The sequence below is a fragment of the Sturnus vulgaris genome, chromosome 10 (genome assembly GCF_052056855.1).
Source record: "Sturnus vulgaris isolate bStuVul1 chromosome 10, bStuVul1.hap1, whole genome shotgun sequence".
Taxonomy (NCBI): domain Eukaryota; kingdom Metazoa; phylum Chordata; class Aves; order Passeriformes; family Sturnidae; genus Sturnus; species Sturnus vulgaris.
Window position 1 is genome coordinate 14594451 of NC_142252.1, and position 19724 is coordinate 14614174.

Consider the following 19724-nt stretch of genomic DNA (forward strand, 5'->3'; position numbering starts at 1 on the left):
CTCCAACATGATGTGCCTTTGGCCCTGGGACCTTGGCCTTGGGAGGCAGGGTCTCTGCACACACTGGAACTCACCATGTCTCAGTATTTATTAAGAGAGCAAACAAGACCCTGGATCCTTTCAGTGGGTCAGAAAAGTAGTGGTAAAATTGAACTAGCTCTGTTGAAGCATGAGGAAAAGCAATTACTAGTTTGCATTTGTTCTTCCATGAGGAAATGACAGTTTGCCCCAAAAGGCTGCATTTGGCCATTTTGTGCAGCTATGAGGAGCTCCAGCTGTTGTTTCCTCTATCTTTGCATTGTTGTAGTCGACCGAGACAATACCACACTCAAATAAGGGCAAAATCTGTAAATAAAGCTGTTTAAATGCCAGCAAATAACAAATGTGTTGACTCTGGAGGCTGATTGATTACAAATTATTTATATTTTGTAGCTGTACTTTTCAGCACTACCAGACTCACTGACAGTACCATCCTACATTTAATTGTAAACAACCGGAGTAATTTCATGGCATTTTGATTACGTCTTACAATGCATCCTGCAATGTATCAGCTTGCTTTGCAAATACCTCATTCCTGCTTCTCCTCTGATCACTGAGAATAACCACGTACGGACAAAGCTTTTCTGAACAATTTACAATGTTTCTGATGGAAATTAGAGAGAAATCCACACCTGGAAAGTTCTGCAGAGTCTGAATTTTTAACTCCTATGAGTTGGTAGAGGTTTGTTGCCCTTGTTTTATTTAGATTGACTCAGCACCAGGTTTTCTGGTTTCTATTTCTCAGTCTGTTGCAGAAGGCTGTTAGGATTCAGCTCACAGAGCCTTGTAACAGGAGAGCTGTCAGCTGTGCTTGATCTCAGAAGGAAAGGATCAAAAAAGTCAGGGTGATACTGAGGAAGAGGGTCTGCTGAGGGAAGGAAAGTGATATATGAATTATAACTGGACTTCAGCACTATTAAAATGGGTGAGACATGCCTCCCCCCTCCTCACAGCTCCAGCAAGTTCACCTGAGGCCATCAAATAGGGGTCCTGGGGCCATCAGACCCTGTACCCCAAGGGCTCAGATCATATTTTCAAGGCAGAAGAAAAATAATTACTTGTCAACCTGATATGCAATTACTAGACTGACTAGAGTGGTGAAGGAGACCGTTTTTGGTCTCAGGGAAAGGAAACAAATGCAGTGTATTAGCAGGTCTGCCATGCCAGAACATCAGCTGAAGGCGAGCAACCGACTCCCAGGATTAGCACCCTTCCTTGGTGGGGAGAGAAGGCCTTACACAATGTGGAATGAGACAAATGAAGTTTTCAGTGCAGGAGAAGAGTGGAAAACACTGCTGACAGCCAGCTCAACAGTCTGATGAAACAGCAGCCCCAGGGAGACTGTTCAAAGGCTCTTTTGGTTATTTAATGAAGTGTGGTTGAGTTTTAACCCCTCAGATTCAGTGCCGGAGATTTTCTATGAGCATCTGAGGTCTTGCTTCTATCCCTGAGTCCACTGACTACTCAGAGGATTTTTTAAATCATATTCCCTGTAATGGTTTTCTTTTCTGGAAGGCCACTCAACTGACAGAACAAATTCCTCATACAGTGAAGTAGGGATAGGGACGAAGCCCATGATCCCACTGCAAGTTCTGGGAACAGGAGGGGACCTCAGCCAGTTTGGGCAAACTGCCTGGTGAACAATGCTACCGCATTTACCAGTTCCTATGGAACTTTTAACAACAGCCAGTTAAAGAAATCAATTTTATTTAGAGAGAAAGGGCTTGTCTTAAAACTGTTGAGCATATTCTTTTAGACCACAGTGGATAACTGCAGTTGCAGGGGCTCCCACTACCCTATTACCAAACTTTTAGCCTTTGCAAAATGCAGGCTTGCTCCCCTTTCTCCAGAGGTTACTGGCAGCAGGATGGCCTCTCCCTGCTCCCTCCCTCCCTCCCAGGCCCCAGCTGGGGACCTGCCCTGTGCACCCCACCCCAGAGCAGCCCTGTCGCAAACACAGCCACAGTGTGGGAAAAGCAATGCCAGAGAAACATTTTCAGCTCCACTTTGCAATTTAAATTGAGGAGAAGTACCCGGGCAGGAAGTCCCCAGCCACTGCTCTGTGCATGGCTGCAGGCCCCTGGCTCAGGTCAGCAGCGGTGATATTGCTGCAGTCCTCCATGCAGGCATGGCACTGACACTTAATGGCACTGTGCCAGCCTGTAACATGGTGAAAGAATCCTGAGGCCGCAGTGAGTTTCTTTCACTGGCCCAGCACCAGCAGTGCTTCAGCCTATGTGTTAGAGCACGTAGAAGTCATTGTTGTTTGACAGGTCACTGTAATGGCAGAGGGCGAGAGCAGGGCCCTGTGCCGGCGGGGGCTCGGCTCGTGCCCTGCCCTGAAGGGCCTGTGCCGGGGGCCTGCCCGAGCCCGGGTTGCAGAGGTGACTGTCCCACCGGGGCTCGGCCACGGCCTGCTGCTTGTGTCTGCTGCTGCCATCGCAGTAGGTCCCACAACACCGGCACGTCAGGAAGCGCTTGGCTCGCTGCTTGGCCTTTGACTCGGAGGCTGAGGCCGTCCCTCCGTGAGTGAGAGTCACAGGAGTGGCACCCCGTGGGTCGGGCTGCCCTTTCAAGCGGCTCCTTCTCCTCTGGACGGGGTCCAGGCTGATGTCTGACTGCGAGGAGCAGCTCTCGTTCCAGCCAGCGCTGGCGCTCAGGCTGCGCAGCGGCAGGGCCAGCCGCAGCGCCTTCCAGAACTGCGAGCCGGAGCGCTTGGACTTCTCCCCCTTCCAGGTGACGAAGGAGACAGATTCCTTCAGCTGCAGGATGCTGGGGTGGGTGCACTGCAGCGGCCTGTACTCCACCACGATGAGCTTGGTGGCTATGGCGTTCTGGCACATGATGCCCAGCTTGAACTCCAGAAGGCTGATGCTCTTCTCTGTCAAGTAATCGGGACTCAGGACCACGATCATCCTGCGGCTCCTCTGGATGAAGTCGAACACGGCTTCAGTGGTATCTAAGAGTACAAAGGCAGAGGAATAGGGGTGCAGAAGGAGAAAGGAGCGGGGAGAGAAATGCTAAGGAAGCTGTTTGGTGGCATACCTACACAGATCCCTCTTCCCACAGAGGGAAACCTGGCACAAGCACTGTGACTTTCGACTTGCCCACACTCCTGCTGGCAACTTTTTTGCTGTACAGTGGGTTTTTGAGAAGGCTGAGGCGGTAAATGAAAAGCCAGGATATGCCATGCCTGTACTCTGACTTCTACCCTGCACAGCATCAGTCATGCCCAGGGAAGTGCAGGCATTTGATAAAGGGTGGGTCTTGTTTGGGAGCCACCTGCCCACAGCTTGAGCAACTCTGTGGATAGGGGGATCAAAGCAATTGTGTCATCCTGCCCCAGCTCGAAATGCAGGGACTGACCCACCTCCCCCCATCATGTTCTCTCATCTCTAAGTAGAAACCTCCAAATGCAGAAAGCAAAAATGTCAGCCTTAAACTCCTCCACCAGTTGCCCTAGGCATCATGGGCAGTGGAAATACTGTCCTTCAAAGCATTTCTTGGGATTAATTACAAGTTGTAAAGCTCAGCAAGAAGCTCAGCTGGAATAGTGCCAGGCAAGAACAACATCTCTTTTATTAAGAATTTTGAAAAGCAGCAAACCTGAAGGGTGTCCTTGGACTTCTACCTGGGGCTTGGAATGCAGAAAGCATATTGAAGGTGTAGTGGCTAAAGGGTGAGCAGTGGAAAGGATGGGAACTATATGGCTGTGGCACTCAGCAATTTAACAAAAGCTGAATAATAAAACTAAAAATATTTTAAACCCCATACACTTACTAAGTGCTGGTGCCTGAGATGAGAGGGGACCCAAGGACAAGTTGGTGTTCAAGCAGGACAAGGATCATTAGAGTAAGAGCTCTTGCACATTCAGAGAGAAAAATGTGCCTCTAGGAATGTCTTTCAAAGAGCTGTTCTGGGAAGAAGAGCTGCCTCCTGCTTCCCTTCCATTTCACACTGTTAAAGCCTTCATTCCTCAGGCTGGATATCCTCCTCTCTCCCTGACGGTGGAACACTGGTCTTTTACATGAATAAAAATACTGTTCCTTCCCTGCAATGGCAATGCTTCTTAATTCTCCCAGCAACTAGTTGTCTCTTAGCTCACAGCAGAAGGTGTACTGTATTGCATCTGGATGCACCTTATTTTAATATTGCACAGAACAATACTTTTCAAAGAAGTATGACTGGCTGTAAAACTCATTGTCACTAGATTATTAGGAGACCAAGACAGGAAAAATGATCATACAGTAATATCCCAATGGAGAACGTAGGGCACTGTTTGGTTAACAAAATACTGGAATTAAAATAAAATCATTTTGAGGGTTTTTTTTCTTGTATATGAAGTTTGGGGGGATTTTTACCCCCAACACACACAGAAAAACATTAATTCATTGAAACCAAAAGTAGATGATAGTCAGTTCTGTCAGAATTATCACTCACCACCATGACACATTTTAACCATCCTATTTCAAAGGCATAAAAAATTGGCAGCAATCTCCAATTTACTAAGTCCAGACTTCATTCAAACTTTTCTACAATTGATTGAAATCTATTTTGAAAACAGCCAGGCTTCAACAGTTTGTGAAAGAAAAAGCTCTTTTGCTGGTTTGAAAGGTCTTTCTTTTTGAAACTGGAATCACAGAATCACAGCAAAATATAAGCAGAAGCAGCCTCCGGAAGGTCACCTATTCTACCTGCCGGCTCAAAAAGCCCAGGTTCAATTAACATGAACTACTCTGATGCTGCTGAAATGAAATGTTTTGATTGAGGTGACAGTGCTGGTTTTCTTTTATCAATTTTGAATTTGCAACACTTTTTGAGACTCATTTTTTGAGACTTTTTTGGCAGAGAAGGTGTTCAAATTTCCAAAGATGTATTTGAGAATGGGATGCATTTAGACTTGGCTGACCAGGATACCTTGAGATGTTCAGTTTGCAACGTTTACCCAGCTCAGGAAAAATCCTGAGAGACACTTCACAGTGTGCAGGTAGGATCTTCTCTCCCAGTGAAACAGCACAGGATGGGTCAGGCAGCAATAACACTGCAGAGGGCTTGGGGATTCAATACTCTTGGTTAGCTGCTTTTTACTAAAAAACCTTCCATCTTTACTAAATGTTCGCAAATGACACTGTATTTTTATTGGTTTACTTGTGTCTCCCCAGTGCACCCAGAGATGTGACAGATTATAAGGACTAGAGTCAGAGATCCCATAGCCATAGACCTCAAATCCATAGATTGTCACAGGTACTAATTTTGCCAGTGGTCTGGAAGTGCTGGGCTGTCTCTCAACTTACCTGTGGGCAGACAAACATGGGAAACGGGCAAGAAAAAAAGTGACTTGGAATGAGGCTGACTGAACCCAGAGGCTGATGGGCAAAGCAGCCTGAGAGTGAGTTTTATTTCAGTGGTTTGGGCAGATTTCTAAAATTCTGATTTGATCTTTAAAGCAAAGAGATTATGTTGCCTTCCCATCTTTCTGTCTTTTGATTGCCAAGTGAGCATTCTTCAGATCAGAGACTTTCTGTGTTTGCGTGTCCACTGCTGTGAGACATCTGAATGCTGTGTGTCACTGGGCTTCTGCTTGGATGGCCCTGGCAGCTCAGGTGCTTCTGCAGGCACAGCATGAAAGAGCCAGGAAAATGTCCCATTCCAAGGAGCCCCGATCAATCTTGATGCTTGGACTACACACAATCATCTTTCTTTAACAGCATTTCGCAGACATAATGGGAAGATGGTACTTATGAGAAATGCACAAGGACTGAAATGCAAAAATGAAAATGTTTTATTGAAAAGCAAAATAAAATAATACTGACACTTCACAGACCAAATCACACAAAGGCAAAAACATACAGAAAAGGGAAAACTCTGGAAGAAGGTGTACAACATCAAACAGCACTGGAAAGAAGTTTTTTTTTCCAATTTGTGCCACGCTGTTTCCCAATGAAAAAATAATGAGGAACTTTGCATGAGCTGCATATTGATAAATGTTAGGTTAGAGCACAGAAACTCAAATGAATCAACTGATTCAGACAGATGCTGTGACAGAATCCCATGGAAACTGCATATGGCATAGAATGAAATGACAGGCCTATGTGAGGCACTTGAAGATCTGCTTTACAGTTGGGACTGGGCTTTTCCCCTGGCCTGAAAGACCCCAGCAAAGCCAGTGGTAATGTTTCTAGGTGAGTGGAGCCTGCTCCAGGACTATTCCTTCCACACTGCTCCCTCTGACCTCTCAGGCCCCTTCCAAACCATCACACCTTTTGCCTTGTGGGTGCTCTGCTGATGCCTCTCAGTAACCCTGTTCTGGGGATGCAATAACACCCAAGGCCACTGCAGTGTATGCCTGAGAAAGTTCAGGTCTATTAATTATTTGGAAAACTCTTTCAATAAAATCAGCAAAATATATGATGTGGATTTAACTTCCTAAAATAATCAGACTTACCAAAACATCAGCATAAGTTCTCTTGGTAACTCAGCCAAAAGTGAGATATGATGTAGTGAGGTCTGCGATGTCAATTCAATTTATGAGTAACTGGCAATCTATCTTTTAAAAATCACATGGGAATCTAACACAGCTCTGCTTTGGCCTCAGGGCCTTCCCTCTGCCTGCGGATCTGGCAGCTGATTACAGAGATGCTTAAAACACAAACAAAAAGGTGAAGCTGGGCACAATGACAGGGTTGCAATGGGTTCACAAAGCCAAGCACAGGTTTAGGTGCTATCTCTTACAAATGAAGTTTTCTGGAGTGTGGGAAGCAGCTCTGTCCCTCCACAGACAACCACAGTAGAAAAGCTCGTAACAAAACTTCTTTTAAGCACCTTTGAGCAGATGAAGAGCTCCACTGCCTCCAGTGAAGCTGACTGCAATATTACCTGCTAAAATCAAAGTTTATTTGGGGTGGGAAAGATGAAGAGTATTGTAAGAAAGAAGCCCTATATGTTACACATTGTACACTGTCCTGGTTCCAGCAGGACAGGGTTATTTTTTGCAGTAGTCAGGAGGGGGCATGTCCAGGACACTGAAGTTATTCTATACTATTTGCAAGGGGTGAGGGGAAGGGGATCTCTTTTGGAGACAAAAGGTCCCAGCACAGTGCAGCTGGGTCAGTGCAGTGCAGCAGAAGGAATGGTTGGATATGGTCAATTGTCAGGGGGTTTTTCCATGGGAATTGTTAATTTCTTGTACCCTCTGTCACCAGTATTGTTGTTGTTAATGTCCATTTTCTTATCTCATTGCTGTTTCCAGTAAATTGTTCATATCTCACAGTGGGATCTTTATCTTTGTGCCTCCAATTCTCCTCTCTCCCTCCCTGCAGGGAGAGGGAGAGGGGGGAAATGAGGGGCATATGGTTTCAGGGGAAGCACTGAATTGTGCGGTACTATTCCTAAATATGACATACAGTACCTGATTAAGGGCATGGGGGGGCTGTAGCTCCCTGCAGCCCTGGAATAACATTATTAATCATAAAATGCAAATGGAAAAAGGACTCCCTGACACCAGGATTCAGTCCCGTACCTTTAAAGCTCGGCTTTTTACTGGGATGCCCTCATTCAGCTGGGTGAATAGTGCATAGATTCCTAATTGTAGTGCTTTTATAGTGCTATTATGAATATTTATGCTTCACCCACTGGACACCAACAGAACGAATGGATGAGTGAAAGGTCACTCAGGTGCAACCATCACCAATAAAAATAAACATGCACTTGGTGTGTGTAATACTGAACTCCACAATGAAGTGGGCAGGTCCTTGCACTAGGAGCTGCAGGAGTATGGAGACACCCCCAAAGCCTGAAGTTTTATTTGAAAACATTGTGAACCATAGCACCAGACAATGCCAGGGCCCCACTGTGCTTTGGTCTGTCTCTCTTCCAAGAGAGAGGAAAATCCCCTCCTCAGCATGACCTGTGTGATGGGGGTTAACTCACCACACCCTCTCCTGCTGCAGCAAGGACACCTATACAGCGGGTTTTTGTGCTTCCGTTTTGTGCAAATGTTGCAGAAGCTGAGATACATCCTCTGTTCTGTAGCTATGCACTGGAATCAAGATGGGGAGAGACTTGCTTTGTAAAGCCAAAGCTAGTTTAAACCTAAATTAGAATTAGAACCCTGAATTAGAGATGGCAACATTGTTCATAACCAGGCACTGAAGACAGTCTTTATAAAATCATAGAATAATTTGGGTTAGGAAGAACCTTCAAAGGCCACCCTCCCTGCAATCATCAGAGACATATTCAACTGGATCAGACTGCTCACAGCCTTGTCCAACCTGGCCTTGAATGGTTCCAGGGATGGGCCATCCACCACCTCTCTGGAAAACTTGTGCCAGTGTTTTACCACCCTCATTGTAAAAGACATCCTCCTTAAATATAATTTGAATCTACTCTCCTTTAGTTTAAAACCATTACCCTTTGTCCCTAAAAGGGGTAATTGCAAAAGACCCTACAAAAAAGTCTGTACACACTTTTCTTATAAGCTTCCTTTTAAGCACTGAAAGGCCACAAAAAGGTTTCCCAGGAGCCTTCTCCAGGGAGAACATCCCCAGCTTTCTCAGCCTGTCCTCACAGTCTTACCTACATGGACAGAACTAGTAGTTTTTAGGAAGTTCAAGTAAGTTTGTGGGGTGTCCATCTGAGTTGGACTTCTATCCAGTGTCATCCCAAAGACCTTGGGAGCACCTTGCATGATGCTTTCCCCCAGCCAGTGGTAGAGACAGTAGGAGGGTTCAGTAGTACATTGGGGTTCCTTGTAGTGCTTGTGAAGTCCCTGAGTTTACTCTACAAAGAAATATCTCTCACATGCTCCATGGCCTGTACTCATGAGATATTTCCCTGGATTACAAGCAGCTCTGAAGGATCTGGGGTACTTGTGAGTCTGCAGAGTCCCAGAGACTAACCACTTGTTGCTAGATGTGCTAAAATAAAAATAGCACCCAGAAGAGTTGTGGGGTTTTTTTTAATGCTTCTGGAACAGCCATTTCTCATTGCCAAACTACCTGGATGCATCTGCTTCAAAGGAAATTTGGGGAGCACAGATGAGGAACTTCAAGAGTCTATACTCCCCACAGTGCAGCAGGAGTCTGTGATCCCACACTTGATTGGGACTACAGACCCAGGACATGCAGGAAAGGCTCTACACTGGAGCCATCTTGCAAATTGTTCCTCGGCCTCTGCAACAGGGACTGAGAACCAGAAAGGAATGTAGGCACTTAGGAGTGGAAAGAAGCTCTGTCCTGGATGCTAATGAAGGGCCCATGGGAACTGGATCTAGGAGTACTGGCCGTGCTATCACGAGATGCTGGATGCATCCCACCTGGACAGCAAATTTAGACCTTAAGCCCAGGGCTTGTGTGGTTGATAACAAAGGCATACATTTGCAGAGAGGAGATGTCTGCAACTTTGGTCTCTCTACTGACAGAGCAATATCAAAGCTGCAGGGAAAACACGACTATTCTCTGAAATGCTTGGGACATGGTCCTTCATGGAAAAAACCCTGAGTTCCTCCCCACTCCCTGGCCTAACTTGTGGATTTTTGCAGTGTGTTTTGGTTTGTTTTCTGATTGTGTCAAACATTTTTCAGGGATATGCATCAACACATCAAGGCTTAAACTCCTGCTAATTTTTTTCACTGGCATTTCCACCTGCAGCTGCTTCCAGAATCTGCCCTTTGGGAACTTGGATTTCTCTCCTTTCCATTTAATGACATTCAAGGCCGCCTTGGCCTGCTTCAGCTCCTTCACTTTGCTCTTCTTGATGGCTTTGTACTGCACTAGAATGACTTTGATGTTGCCCTTGGAGGCCATATTCTCTAGGCCAGCCTTGAGCTCCAGCAGGGCCTGTGTCCCCTGCAAGACGTAGTTGGGGCTCAGGACAACAAGCAGACGTCGGCTTTTCTGGATGAAGCTCAGGGTTTCGTCTGTGACAACTGGGAGAAAGAAACATTGAGGTGGTTAGTGATGCCCAAGAACATGATGCTGAGCTGCTGCTGTGACACCAGGTGCCTCCTGAAGGGGACAATAAATCCCTTGGAGGCCCTCCCTAGACTACACAGGTGCTTCCCAACCCTGTAAGTGGAGTCCAGGTGGGACCTCCTACACCATGCCTGGTTCCCACTAGCTGTACAGTGACATCTCCTCCATCAGCTCCAGAATACCTATAGATGCATTTCCTCCTCCTCATGCTACACAGGGATAACCAAGAGAGCTACACTAAAAGTCACTGTACAACACATCAGTGACACCACCCAGTGCTCACCCAGTGAGGATGCCTTGTGGCCAAGAAGGCTGCTGGTCTTGGGCTGAGATTTAGCTTCCTTCTAGTGAGAGGGGAAAAAGAGGCTCTCTGGAGCAAAACAGGGAAACTGCTAGCTTCATAACACATGAACTCCAGGGAAAGCCTCACCCTGAAGAGGCTTCAGGAAGTGTGATTGTCTATGCTTATATCCTCCTCTGGCTGATGTCCAGAATGACTCTGGATACTCCCTTCACTCCTCTTGCCTCGGTTTCCCCAAATGAAGTATGTATTTACACCCTCCCTGAGTGTCTTCATGGGATAATTTGCTTTGGTAATGCTACCATCCTAATTTCTGTTACTCATCCATCTGTTCCTGCTGCCGTCCTCTATGAAAGCAGATTAGAGCATTTTTAGAACTGACTCTGAGGACTTTTAATGAAGTGTCCCAAAAACGACATCCTTTGAGCTGGAGAAGCGTCATGGTAACTGTGGATCCTCCTCCATTTTCTAACAACTGCAGGTAGACTGTCCTTGGCCACCTTCCTGTAATTAATGTAAAAGTCCCTTGTAAATATGAATCTGGGCGCTTGTACTCTCTGCTGCAGGATCTCCCACACTTCCTTGATAAAGGAACACTCTTGACTGGTCAGAAATTACAATGGAGAGTAAAATAATGCTGACAGACAACTTCATTTAGCTGTCAAGCACGTTTGATTAGTTCCTGTCAGCTAACTCACGGGATAATCCATCTCCCACTGTTTCTTCATCAAGGACAACATAACTCTACCCATGTCACAGATGCACACTCTGGAGGCAAGACACCAGCTGCCAAAAGCTATTTCCTGGCCTGCCGTGCTTTCCTGAGAAGGAGATTAGTGAAATCCTGGCTAAGAAGCTCTGGGAAGCCCCAGCAGTACTATGACAGCAGTGCAGTGACAAACCACTCCAGCAGTGCTCCGCAGGACTGGCACTGGCTCGAGGCTGGCAGAGACTGAGCGGGGCAGAGATGGAAATGCATGGGGGTAAGGTGAAGGACAGAGTCCAGGAGAGCTGTGCTGGGAGGAAAATTACACCCTCCAAAGTGAACAGGGCAAGAAGCAGCAGAGGGAGGGAGATGGACATCTGGTGAAAATGGCTCAGAAGCAAACCTGCTCTGAGTCTGTCACTGGCATCAAGCAATTTGAGCCTGGAGGGTGCCCTGCCATGTCATTCAGGCTCTCTTGAAGAAGGAACAGCACCAGGATTGTAGCTGTCTCACTAAGACATACATATGTATCTACCCTCAAACTTCAGGTGCTCCTAGATCCTGGCAACAATCTAGGAGAGAAAGATAACAGAACCCAGACTGATTCTGCTCTCTTTTTCAGGCAGGTGGGCTGAGAATCCAGAAGTCCCTCCTGTTCCTACTCAAAAGGGACACCCCAATGGACTTTCTCAGCACAGGTTTTGTCACCAGTGGGGTCCTGAGCCGAAGTCCATGAATTCAAAGTGGGGCGGTCTGCACTGGCAGAAATTCAGACTTTGAACTTTTAATAGGCATCAGGATCATACAACCAACTTAGCCTCTGAAAAACTGAAAATCAGGAGCATTGTCTAGATTTGTGCCCTTGTGCTGGAACTTGTGTGAAAGTACGTTCACCAACTTCCATTCTTGATGATTCCCTGCCTTCCTGCAGCAGACACTATGTCCAGAACCTTGTATGATTTATCTCAAAACAGTAAAAACTACTACATCTTACTGAAGAGATGTCTCGCTACCTGCAACAAAGTACTTTTAATAATAGTAGCTTAATTGTATGCCATATTAGACATAAACTCCCTAATTAATGAGGATGAATGGGATGCACATTATCTTCATTATCCACATTATCTCCTCACTGATTTTGAAACCTTCCACTCCTTCCTGAAGTAGACACTCATGGTTTTTACAAGGATTCACCATGATCCTCTGTGAGCTGCTCCAGTATAACACTTTCCCTGCCTCTTCTAGCCTTGACTTTATCCCACTTTTTAAGGCAGCTCAGGGGGCTTGCATGAAAGTCAGTTTTCCGGTTCCCCATGTTGACAGTCCTGCACACCACACCTGAAAAGAGCAACTGAAACAACCAACCACCATTCCCACAGCAGCCATTTTGGTGGCCTGGAGCATCTGCAACACTGTCATGTAAAGTAAAAACATTAGAAGACACCACAAAGAGTTCATTAACAAGAAAACCCGAAGATAATCTGGATAGGCCTGTTGCAATCAATGATCAATACCTCAAAGAACAATAAAGAGAGGATGTGCATGGAGCACAGCCCCTGTGAGATACTCACTTCCCCCAGGGAGGCTGTCTCTGTCGAAGATACACAGCTTGTACCCAAACTCGTTCTCCAGGACACCCCGCAGCGTCAGCAGCACGAACTCCTCCTCCTCCGCGTTGCGCGCGTAGGACACGTACACATCGTACTCCTTCCCGTCTGGCCAGGGGGAGCACAGGGAGACACAAACAGCACAAGGGACACTGTGACACTGCCCCTGCCGGGCCTTTGACTTGCAAGAGAAGCACGTAGGAAGGCTCACCTGGAGCCCAGACACTGCAGGTTAAGGCACGTACATTTCCACAGACCAACCCGTTCTGTCCAGGCTTCTTTTGCCTTTGGACATCTTTGACTCTGCTCCCTCTCACTGCTGTCTATCCACACGAGCAGTCCCACCAGACAGAGACTTGCACCCTGCCTACACCTCCAAGAGCTGCAGCACCCCCGTGCCAGGTTCACACCACAAGCTGCAAGGGCTCAAACACCCTCCTCCCCCTCCAGAGGAGGAAATCTCACCTCAGAGTCCCCAGCAATGAACTCCCAGTAACACAAGGAAGCTGTGGAAGAACTGAGGACAGAATGGTGATTTCCACATCCATCCTTTTGGATGCCTTCCCATATTTTAAAGCAGATCGCTCTGGATCAGGTCATGAATCCTTTACATAGAGTCACCAGGGAAACAAGGGACTTACTGAAACCTGATGACGTATCATGACAACCTAGACTGGATGATACAGCTAGATCAGCAGGGCATGGCTCCAGGGAGCCTGGCATGTCCATGCTCCACCTCTGCAGAGAATACAGAGGACTTCTTTCTCCTTCTCCCTGAGCCAAAAGCCTGACTCCTCCTGCTCTAATGAGCAATGACCCACACAACTGCATGTAGACAGAGAAATGGAAGGTCAAAATGTGATTATGCTGTGATAAGGATTAAGAATATCTTAAAGAAAAATTATTGTGTGAAAACAATGGGCCTGGACAGCAGCAGAATAAATAAATGAAAGCTTTTAAACTCCTTACCTAGAATGGTTTCATCTGTTCCAAAATGAGCCCGATAGAAGAGGACCATTTCAAGCCAATACACATGATAGATGACTATGAGCACCACAACCAGCAGGATGGTGGCCCCCAGGCCACAGGCCAGCTCCACAGTGTACTTGGGTGCTACAACTGAGTACAAAAGTAAACAGAGGGTCAGAGTTAAAGAACAGGCTGGACCTTCAGCTGGGCGGGAACAAGCTTGTGTCGTGTGCAACCAAACATCACAGAGGAACAGCCAGGAGCCAACCCTTCAGAGTAAGGTGGCCAAGCCAAGGCTTTTCTGACAGGATATGTGAGCCCCATTCTGGGTTATTAGGTCTGGTTATGGCAGAGCAAGTCCATAGCACAGGCTGGACTTCTGTCTCTAAGTGAGGCCCAGGGAATAGCCAGGTGGCAGAACAACCTATTGGTGGAAGAAACCTGCAGAGACCAAAGCCAGAACATGAACATGACCTTCTCAGCAGTATCAGCAAACTCTTGGGGTAACACAACTGCTATGATTTCTAAGAGATCCAGATAAAGCATCTGCAGCAAAATAAAAGCAATGGTTACCATTCTCCCTCCCTATCAGACACAGGTCTCATGGCTTGTCCCAGACTGACACCCAGGATATAACTAGCCATGGCCTGACTCTTTTCTACCACGAAAGAAGAATCAGTTCCTTATAGAAAAGCTGAAATGCTTGCAAACAAACAGGACAACCTGTTGGCATTAAGCCAGAACATCACAGGCCCCCTACAACTCATACACTGTCATACCACTGCTGCTTCTTTGTACTAAAGACAGAAAATTTCTAACTGTATCCCTGGGCAACTCTGTTGGTGGCCGTTGATGTGCAAATTGGCAAACTGCAAAATAAAAGAACAACAGAGAGTGGAAACACCACCAAATTCCAATATTTAATAAGTTTCTAATAAAACTGAATTACAAAATCAAAAATGAAAGGAATTTATCAATGTTCATTAGGTGATGAGCAGCAGAAGTACATGAGACGAGAGAAATCATCCAGAAAAAGCAAGAAATGTATATAACCTAATGTAATGAAAGAGTTGGAGCCAACATATAGAGCCACTTACTAAAAGCCAGGTGCTGAGGGGTTAGGTTCTGGCATGCCTAATGCTCCTATGGGATGTGCAGTGGATGGGCTGCAGTGAGCTTAGCATAAGGTTGCTCTGCCAGCAGCAGCTAGGGATGGTTCTTGGACTTTGCTGTGGAACAGAGCAGGAAGAAGGAGTGGTGGGTAAGCATGTCTGCTTAGAGCAAACCCAGTCAATTAAACAAGAACAGACGTGGGGAGGAAAAGGGAGGATAGTACAGATCAGTCCATGAGAAAACAGTATTTAGGCACTGATATATAAAGAATCTGAGTATTTCAGATTCACTTCTGCTCCATGTACAAATATTATCACCCCTGAAGAATTATATATGGAGTATGAACACACTGACAGATGGTTTCATCCTTTCTCAGTTATGTGTGTGGTCTATTGTTTCTCCCTAACAATCCAGAAAAGGTTTGTCTCAATGGAATCAGACTAAAAAAAGTACCAAGTACAAGTACCAAGAAGAAAAAGATCTCCCAGTAAAGATCTCCACGAGCCTTCCCATGCTTATAATGCAGAGTAGAGGGAAGAAGGTGTCTGGTATGAGCTACACAAGGCATGGCAGCATTCCTTGTGGGAGAGGGGTGGTCTGGCTTACAGTAAAAGCAGGTGTTGAAGCTCTAGATGAAACTGCTAAGGAGGCAGAAAAATCTGCCTTAATCAGGAAGCCTCACATAGCTTTTATTACTGATAGGTGGGTCTGGGAAACGAGAACCAAATCTCTGATGAAAAAATGGTGTAGGAAAAACCCACACAGAACAGAGCTGAATCAGTCTATACCATCCATGCTGAGGTGGCTGTATCTAGACTGCAGCATCATGACAGCAAGGAGTAAAACCAGAGAGCGTTGTGGTGTGACTGTCTCACTCCCTGAGCAATGCCAGCGAGTGCAGACTGTCTTCTGGAGGATGCCAACGGGTAGCTGTTGTGTCATGCAAAACCCTCACACAACCAAATAACCTGAAATAGTTTCAGGCAGCCTGTCCCCTCAGGTCTGCTTCAGTTGTGGCATATGGATGGGATAAGGACAACAGATCTGTCCTTCCTCTTCCCAGGAACTTGCCCATGGAAGGGCCCTTTGCTCCCTGCCTCCAAGAAGTGGTGCAGTCTGACAGCAGTGCCTACAGAACAGACTGTGTTAGGCAGAAAGGCCTGATGGCATTCTTTGGTCCTTTCCTGTTTTACAGCAGCAAGAGCCCCCCCAAGCACCCCTCCCTGCCCAGCCCTGCCCTGCAGGCTCTGTACCTTTCACACGCACTACGGCCTGGCTGTGCTCCTCGCCTTTGGCGTTCCTGGCAAAGCAAGTGTAATTCCTCTTCAGCTCCTCTGCTGTGGCTTTTGCAACTATTAGAGTCCTTATCACAGTTTTGTCTTCAAAATCTCTTGTAATTTCACTGCAAGAGAAAAACTAGAGCATTACACATGTGAAAGTGCAGCAAGTTTTTAGTGACAGGTATTCCTTTCCCTGATATAATGTCTTCCTTTAAAAAGGCCAAAACACGTAACTTGATATTTATAAATCGATATACACTTCAGATTGTAATACAGCTGCAGCTATTCCTTTATCTGATTTGCCTTAATATTTATTTTACCACTCGTAATTTTCTCATTGCAGCTGTGCCACACTGCCTTTTAGAGGAAATGGAAGTTCTTGCCTATAAACAAGAAGATCTCATGATCTCAAGATTCAGAGCTCACGTCACATTCCCTATGCAGTCCTGGATGAGTCACTTTGTCTCTCTCTGCCTGAACTGACCGTCTGCAAAATGAAGATACAATATTTCCTTTTGCCTTTCCTTTTCTTTCTACATTGGTTTGCTAACCAGCTGGGGCAGTGACTGCCTTCCACTTGTAATTCACCATCCAGCAAATGAGACTCTGATCATCATTTCGGTTCTTTATGTGATTGAATCTCTATTCTTCCTAATCAATACTACATATAGTATTACATTTTTGTTTTCAGCCTCTGTTTTTCTGAAACACTTTTATCCTTTATGCTGTTTGGGAACACTCCTCTAAACAGGATTGTCTGTGCCTATTTTATAAGTCCCACAACAGCAGCAGTTGTTGGCATCACTACCAGGACCTGAACAAATGATGATGTGAACTGGTTAACAAAGCTCCCTCAAATCCATCTGTAAGGTATGCCCTGTCCAGGTCTGGAGACCTCCTCCTTGGAGGTCCTGGTGCTCATCACAGCATGGTGCAGACCAGGGGCTTCTGATTAACAGGGAGACTACACACTCCATTAGCACTGCCGCATGCCTGTACCCACACAGGACCCAGGGGATTAGATACAAATGAGGGTTCACGTCACATGTTACCTTTGGGTGACTTTTATCTTGGGATCTGTGATGTCATCTGTGTTTCTCCCATCTATGGTCCACCACACCTCAGTCCGGGAGTCCTTCAGGAATGTGAAGAAAACCTCACAGGGTAGGATAAGGTCATCACCTGCAAAGAAAGGACCATTATCTCCTAGGAGAAAAGGTATTGCAGTGCAGGAACAGCACCACCCTTACTTTAGTGCTTTCCAAAATCCTGCCAGCCTGAGCTCTGCCTCCCTTCAGAAAAGAATGAGGCCAACATCCACTTTCTGGCAAAAACTGTAATAACAGCTTAACAACTCTGGACGTTGATTTGTGACAGACAGACAAATAGGAGAAAATGTCCTGCCTTCTCAAATGTGTTACAAATTCCTTGACTGCACCAAGTGACCCACCCAAAGGGACATACTCCATGCCAACCACTTCCTTAGAAAGATGGGCAGTGCTAATCAATCCCACTGCACAGGGGACAGATGCCATAAAATGAAGGATCAAGCTCCACAAAAGCATTTTGGTTTGGAAACATTTCTTCAGGAATTTGACTTCTGCTGAAGATCAGACTTGGGAGTGTGAATATCTTGGTGATCAGCCTGTAAGTGATTTTATCTTACAGAGGACTGTGGATGAAATCTGACCTTCTGAGCCAAAAGAGCTGTTCTTTAAAGTGAAGATTCTGGTGCTAATCATCATCATTGCCACCACATTTATTATAGCAATGTAACGGGACACAATCCATTTGATATAGGGAATTGCTCCAAAAAGCTATTAGGCAAAACTCATGGTGTGGGAGAAGGGGTGAGGGAAAGGGTGTGCTACCCCATTACCCAGTACTTTGAGGTCAGCAGAAGGAGAGCTATCATTAATAAGGAAGTCATTAGCCAAAAAAAAGGGAGATGAGCAAGAATTGGCTAGAAGGCTGAAGGCACTCTAGGGGTGAATGAGGGAGGATGGGAGCAAACCACAGCCAGGGACAGAGCTGAGACAAGCTCCTACAGGAATTCTCCTGAGCAGCTGAGTGTCCCCATTTCATCTGCAGCTGCAGTTCTGTATCTCCATGCCTGAATATCTGTCTTTAGTTGTGCTCGCAAAAAATCGACTTTTAAAGCTGTACCCTCCTATTTTGGCATCAAGAATTGGCATCCCACACTGTCCACCAGGCAACCTGTGGCAGCTTGTGTGCTCTGTGAGGGAAAGCACCGGGAATGCAGTGGCAGGGGAGAGCTTTGTGCCTGGCTGGGTCTCCCTGTCCCATCGGCAGGCTTTGAGTGTTGGACTTTACCTGCTTCCAGTTCATACACAACTTTCTCATTTGGAGAGGTGAACTGTGGTGGCAAGGCCTTGTTTGGAGATCCTGCAGGAGACAAGAGAGAGCCCCCATGGGGACCCACACTTCATGAAAACATGGAATCCTTGCAGCCTCACTCCCAATGTCCTCGTGTTGCACCACACGTTCCCCAATCTAACTCGTGATGCATTCCTGCTGCAGAGTTCCATGCACACACAAATCTAATCCTAGTCCCCAAACTCAGGGCCAGATCCACATCAGAAGAGTTCCCTAACCTTCTCATCTCCCCCAGGGCATAACCTGCACCAGTTTCTATTTACTGCTGCTTCTAGAAAACAAATACAAACATCATTTCATGTCACAAATATTTATTTCAACCCTTAAAACAGCTGCTTCCATGGAACTCAGAATGTATCCTACAGCTCACTAGGTTTTCAAACTCTACAGTTCCCTGGCAGGTAGGCTGAGCCTCTGTACCTGGGACAGATGTGCCCAAGCAGTGGGTAACCAGAGCTCTGCCTGGCTGATTAGAAGTCTCAACTCCAGCACAAATGGCTTTGAGATTCCAAGAAGATCAAGACAAGCTGGCTATGAAGTGACAATCCCACAAATAGTGACGAGCAAAGGGCACAGGAGACGAGCAGGCGTGCCAAGGTTATGCATTCACATGCCAGCAGAGGGTACCCCTGGCCATCTCACGGGCTGAACCTCACCAGCCTGAGCCTGGCCACTCTCTGTGTTTGGGGCATTTGACAGGGTGGTGGAAGATACCTCTACTGCAATAAGTTCTGGGCAGTCACACAAGTCTGATCCCAGCAAGAAAAAATACGCCAGGTCAGCTGGGTAACACAGATTGAACACAACCACAAATGAAACCTGCAACAAACTCTTCCAGCTGTTTTTATCACTTCTGCAGTTACCCACATGCATTTACACATTTTGAAATCATTCTTACCCACCACCTTCATCTTTATGGTTCTGGTGAGATTATAGGTTCTTCCGTGGTCCTTGAAGGTCACAATGCAAGTGTAATTCCCTTTATACGCACTGCGGACAATGCCAATGACAAGCCTGGGCCCTTGGGGATACCGCTCATAGAAGCCATCCACTGAGATGCAGTCCTGGAGTCAGGCAGAAAATATTCAACTTTTGGATTCAAAAGTACAGATATTGGTTTAAATGCTACTACAAAGATCTGATTTAAAATTACTGATATGACACTTGGGATCATGAGGTAGGTCATACCATGAACTTTGAGCATGTTGGCATATAGACTGCTATGTTCACCTTGAAAATGAAGTGATGAAGCAGATCACCCTAATAGCTTTATCCCACTTTAAACACAGACAATTTTATAAAGGAGAGATCTCTGATCCAGAAGTACCTTGGCAATCAAAG

At 46.1% G+C, this 19724-nt stretch overlaps 1 protein-coding gene across 3 annotated transcripts in view; it reads right to left on the reverse strand.

Annotated features, from left to right (window-relative positions):
• Positions 1-1383: 1383 nt before the first annotated feature.
• IL1RAP (interleukin 1 receptor accessory protein) overlaps positions 1384-19724 on the reverse strand; it is a 49654-nt gene continuing 31313 nt past the window's right edge. For 2 of the 3 annotated variants that reach the window (XM_088170905.1, XM_088170904.1), the window contains exons 5-11: positions 19282-19447; positions 18321-18392; positions 17039-17168; positions 15960-16108; positions 13594-13743; positions 12589-12732; positions 1384-2998 (exon numbers count right to left, since the gene is read on the reverse strand). In XM_088170905.1, the coding sequence (XP_088027031.1) occupies positions 2280-2998; positions 12589-12732; positions 13594-13743; positions 15960-16108; positions 17039-17168; positions 18321-18392; positions 19282-19447 (1530 nt within the window). In that variant the 3' untranslated portion in view covers positions 1384-2279. Of the gene's footprint in view, positions 2999-9382; positions 9965-12588; positions 12733-13593; positions 13744-15959; positions 16109-17038; positions 17169-18320; positions 18393-19281; positions 19448-19724 lie in introns of those variants that run through there. The other variant, XM_014891597.2, reaches the window with a different exon arrangement.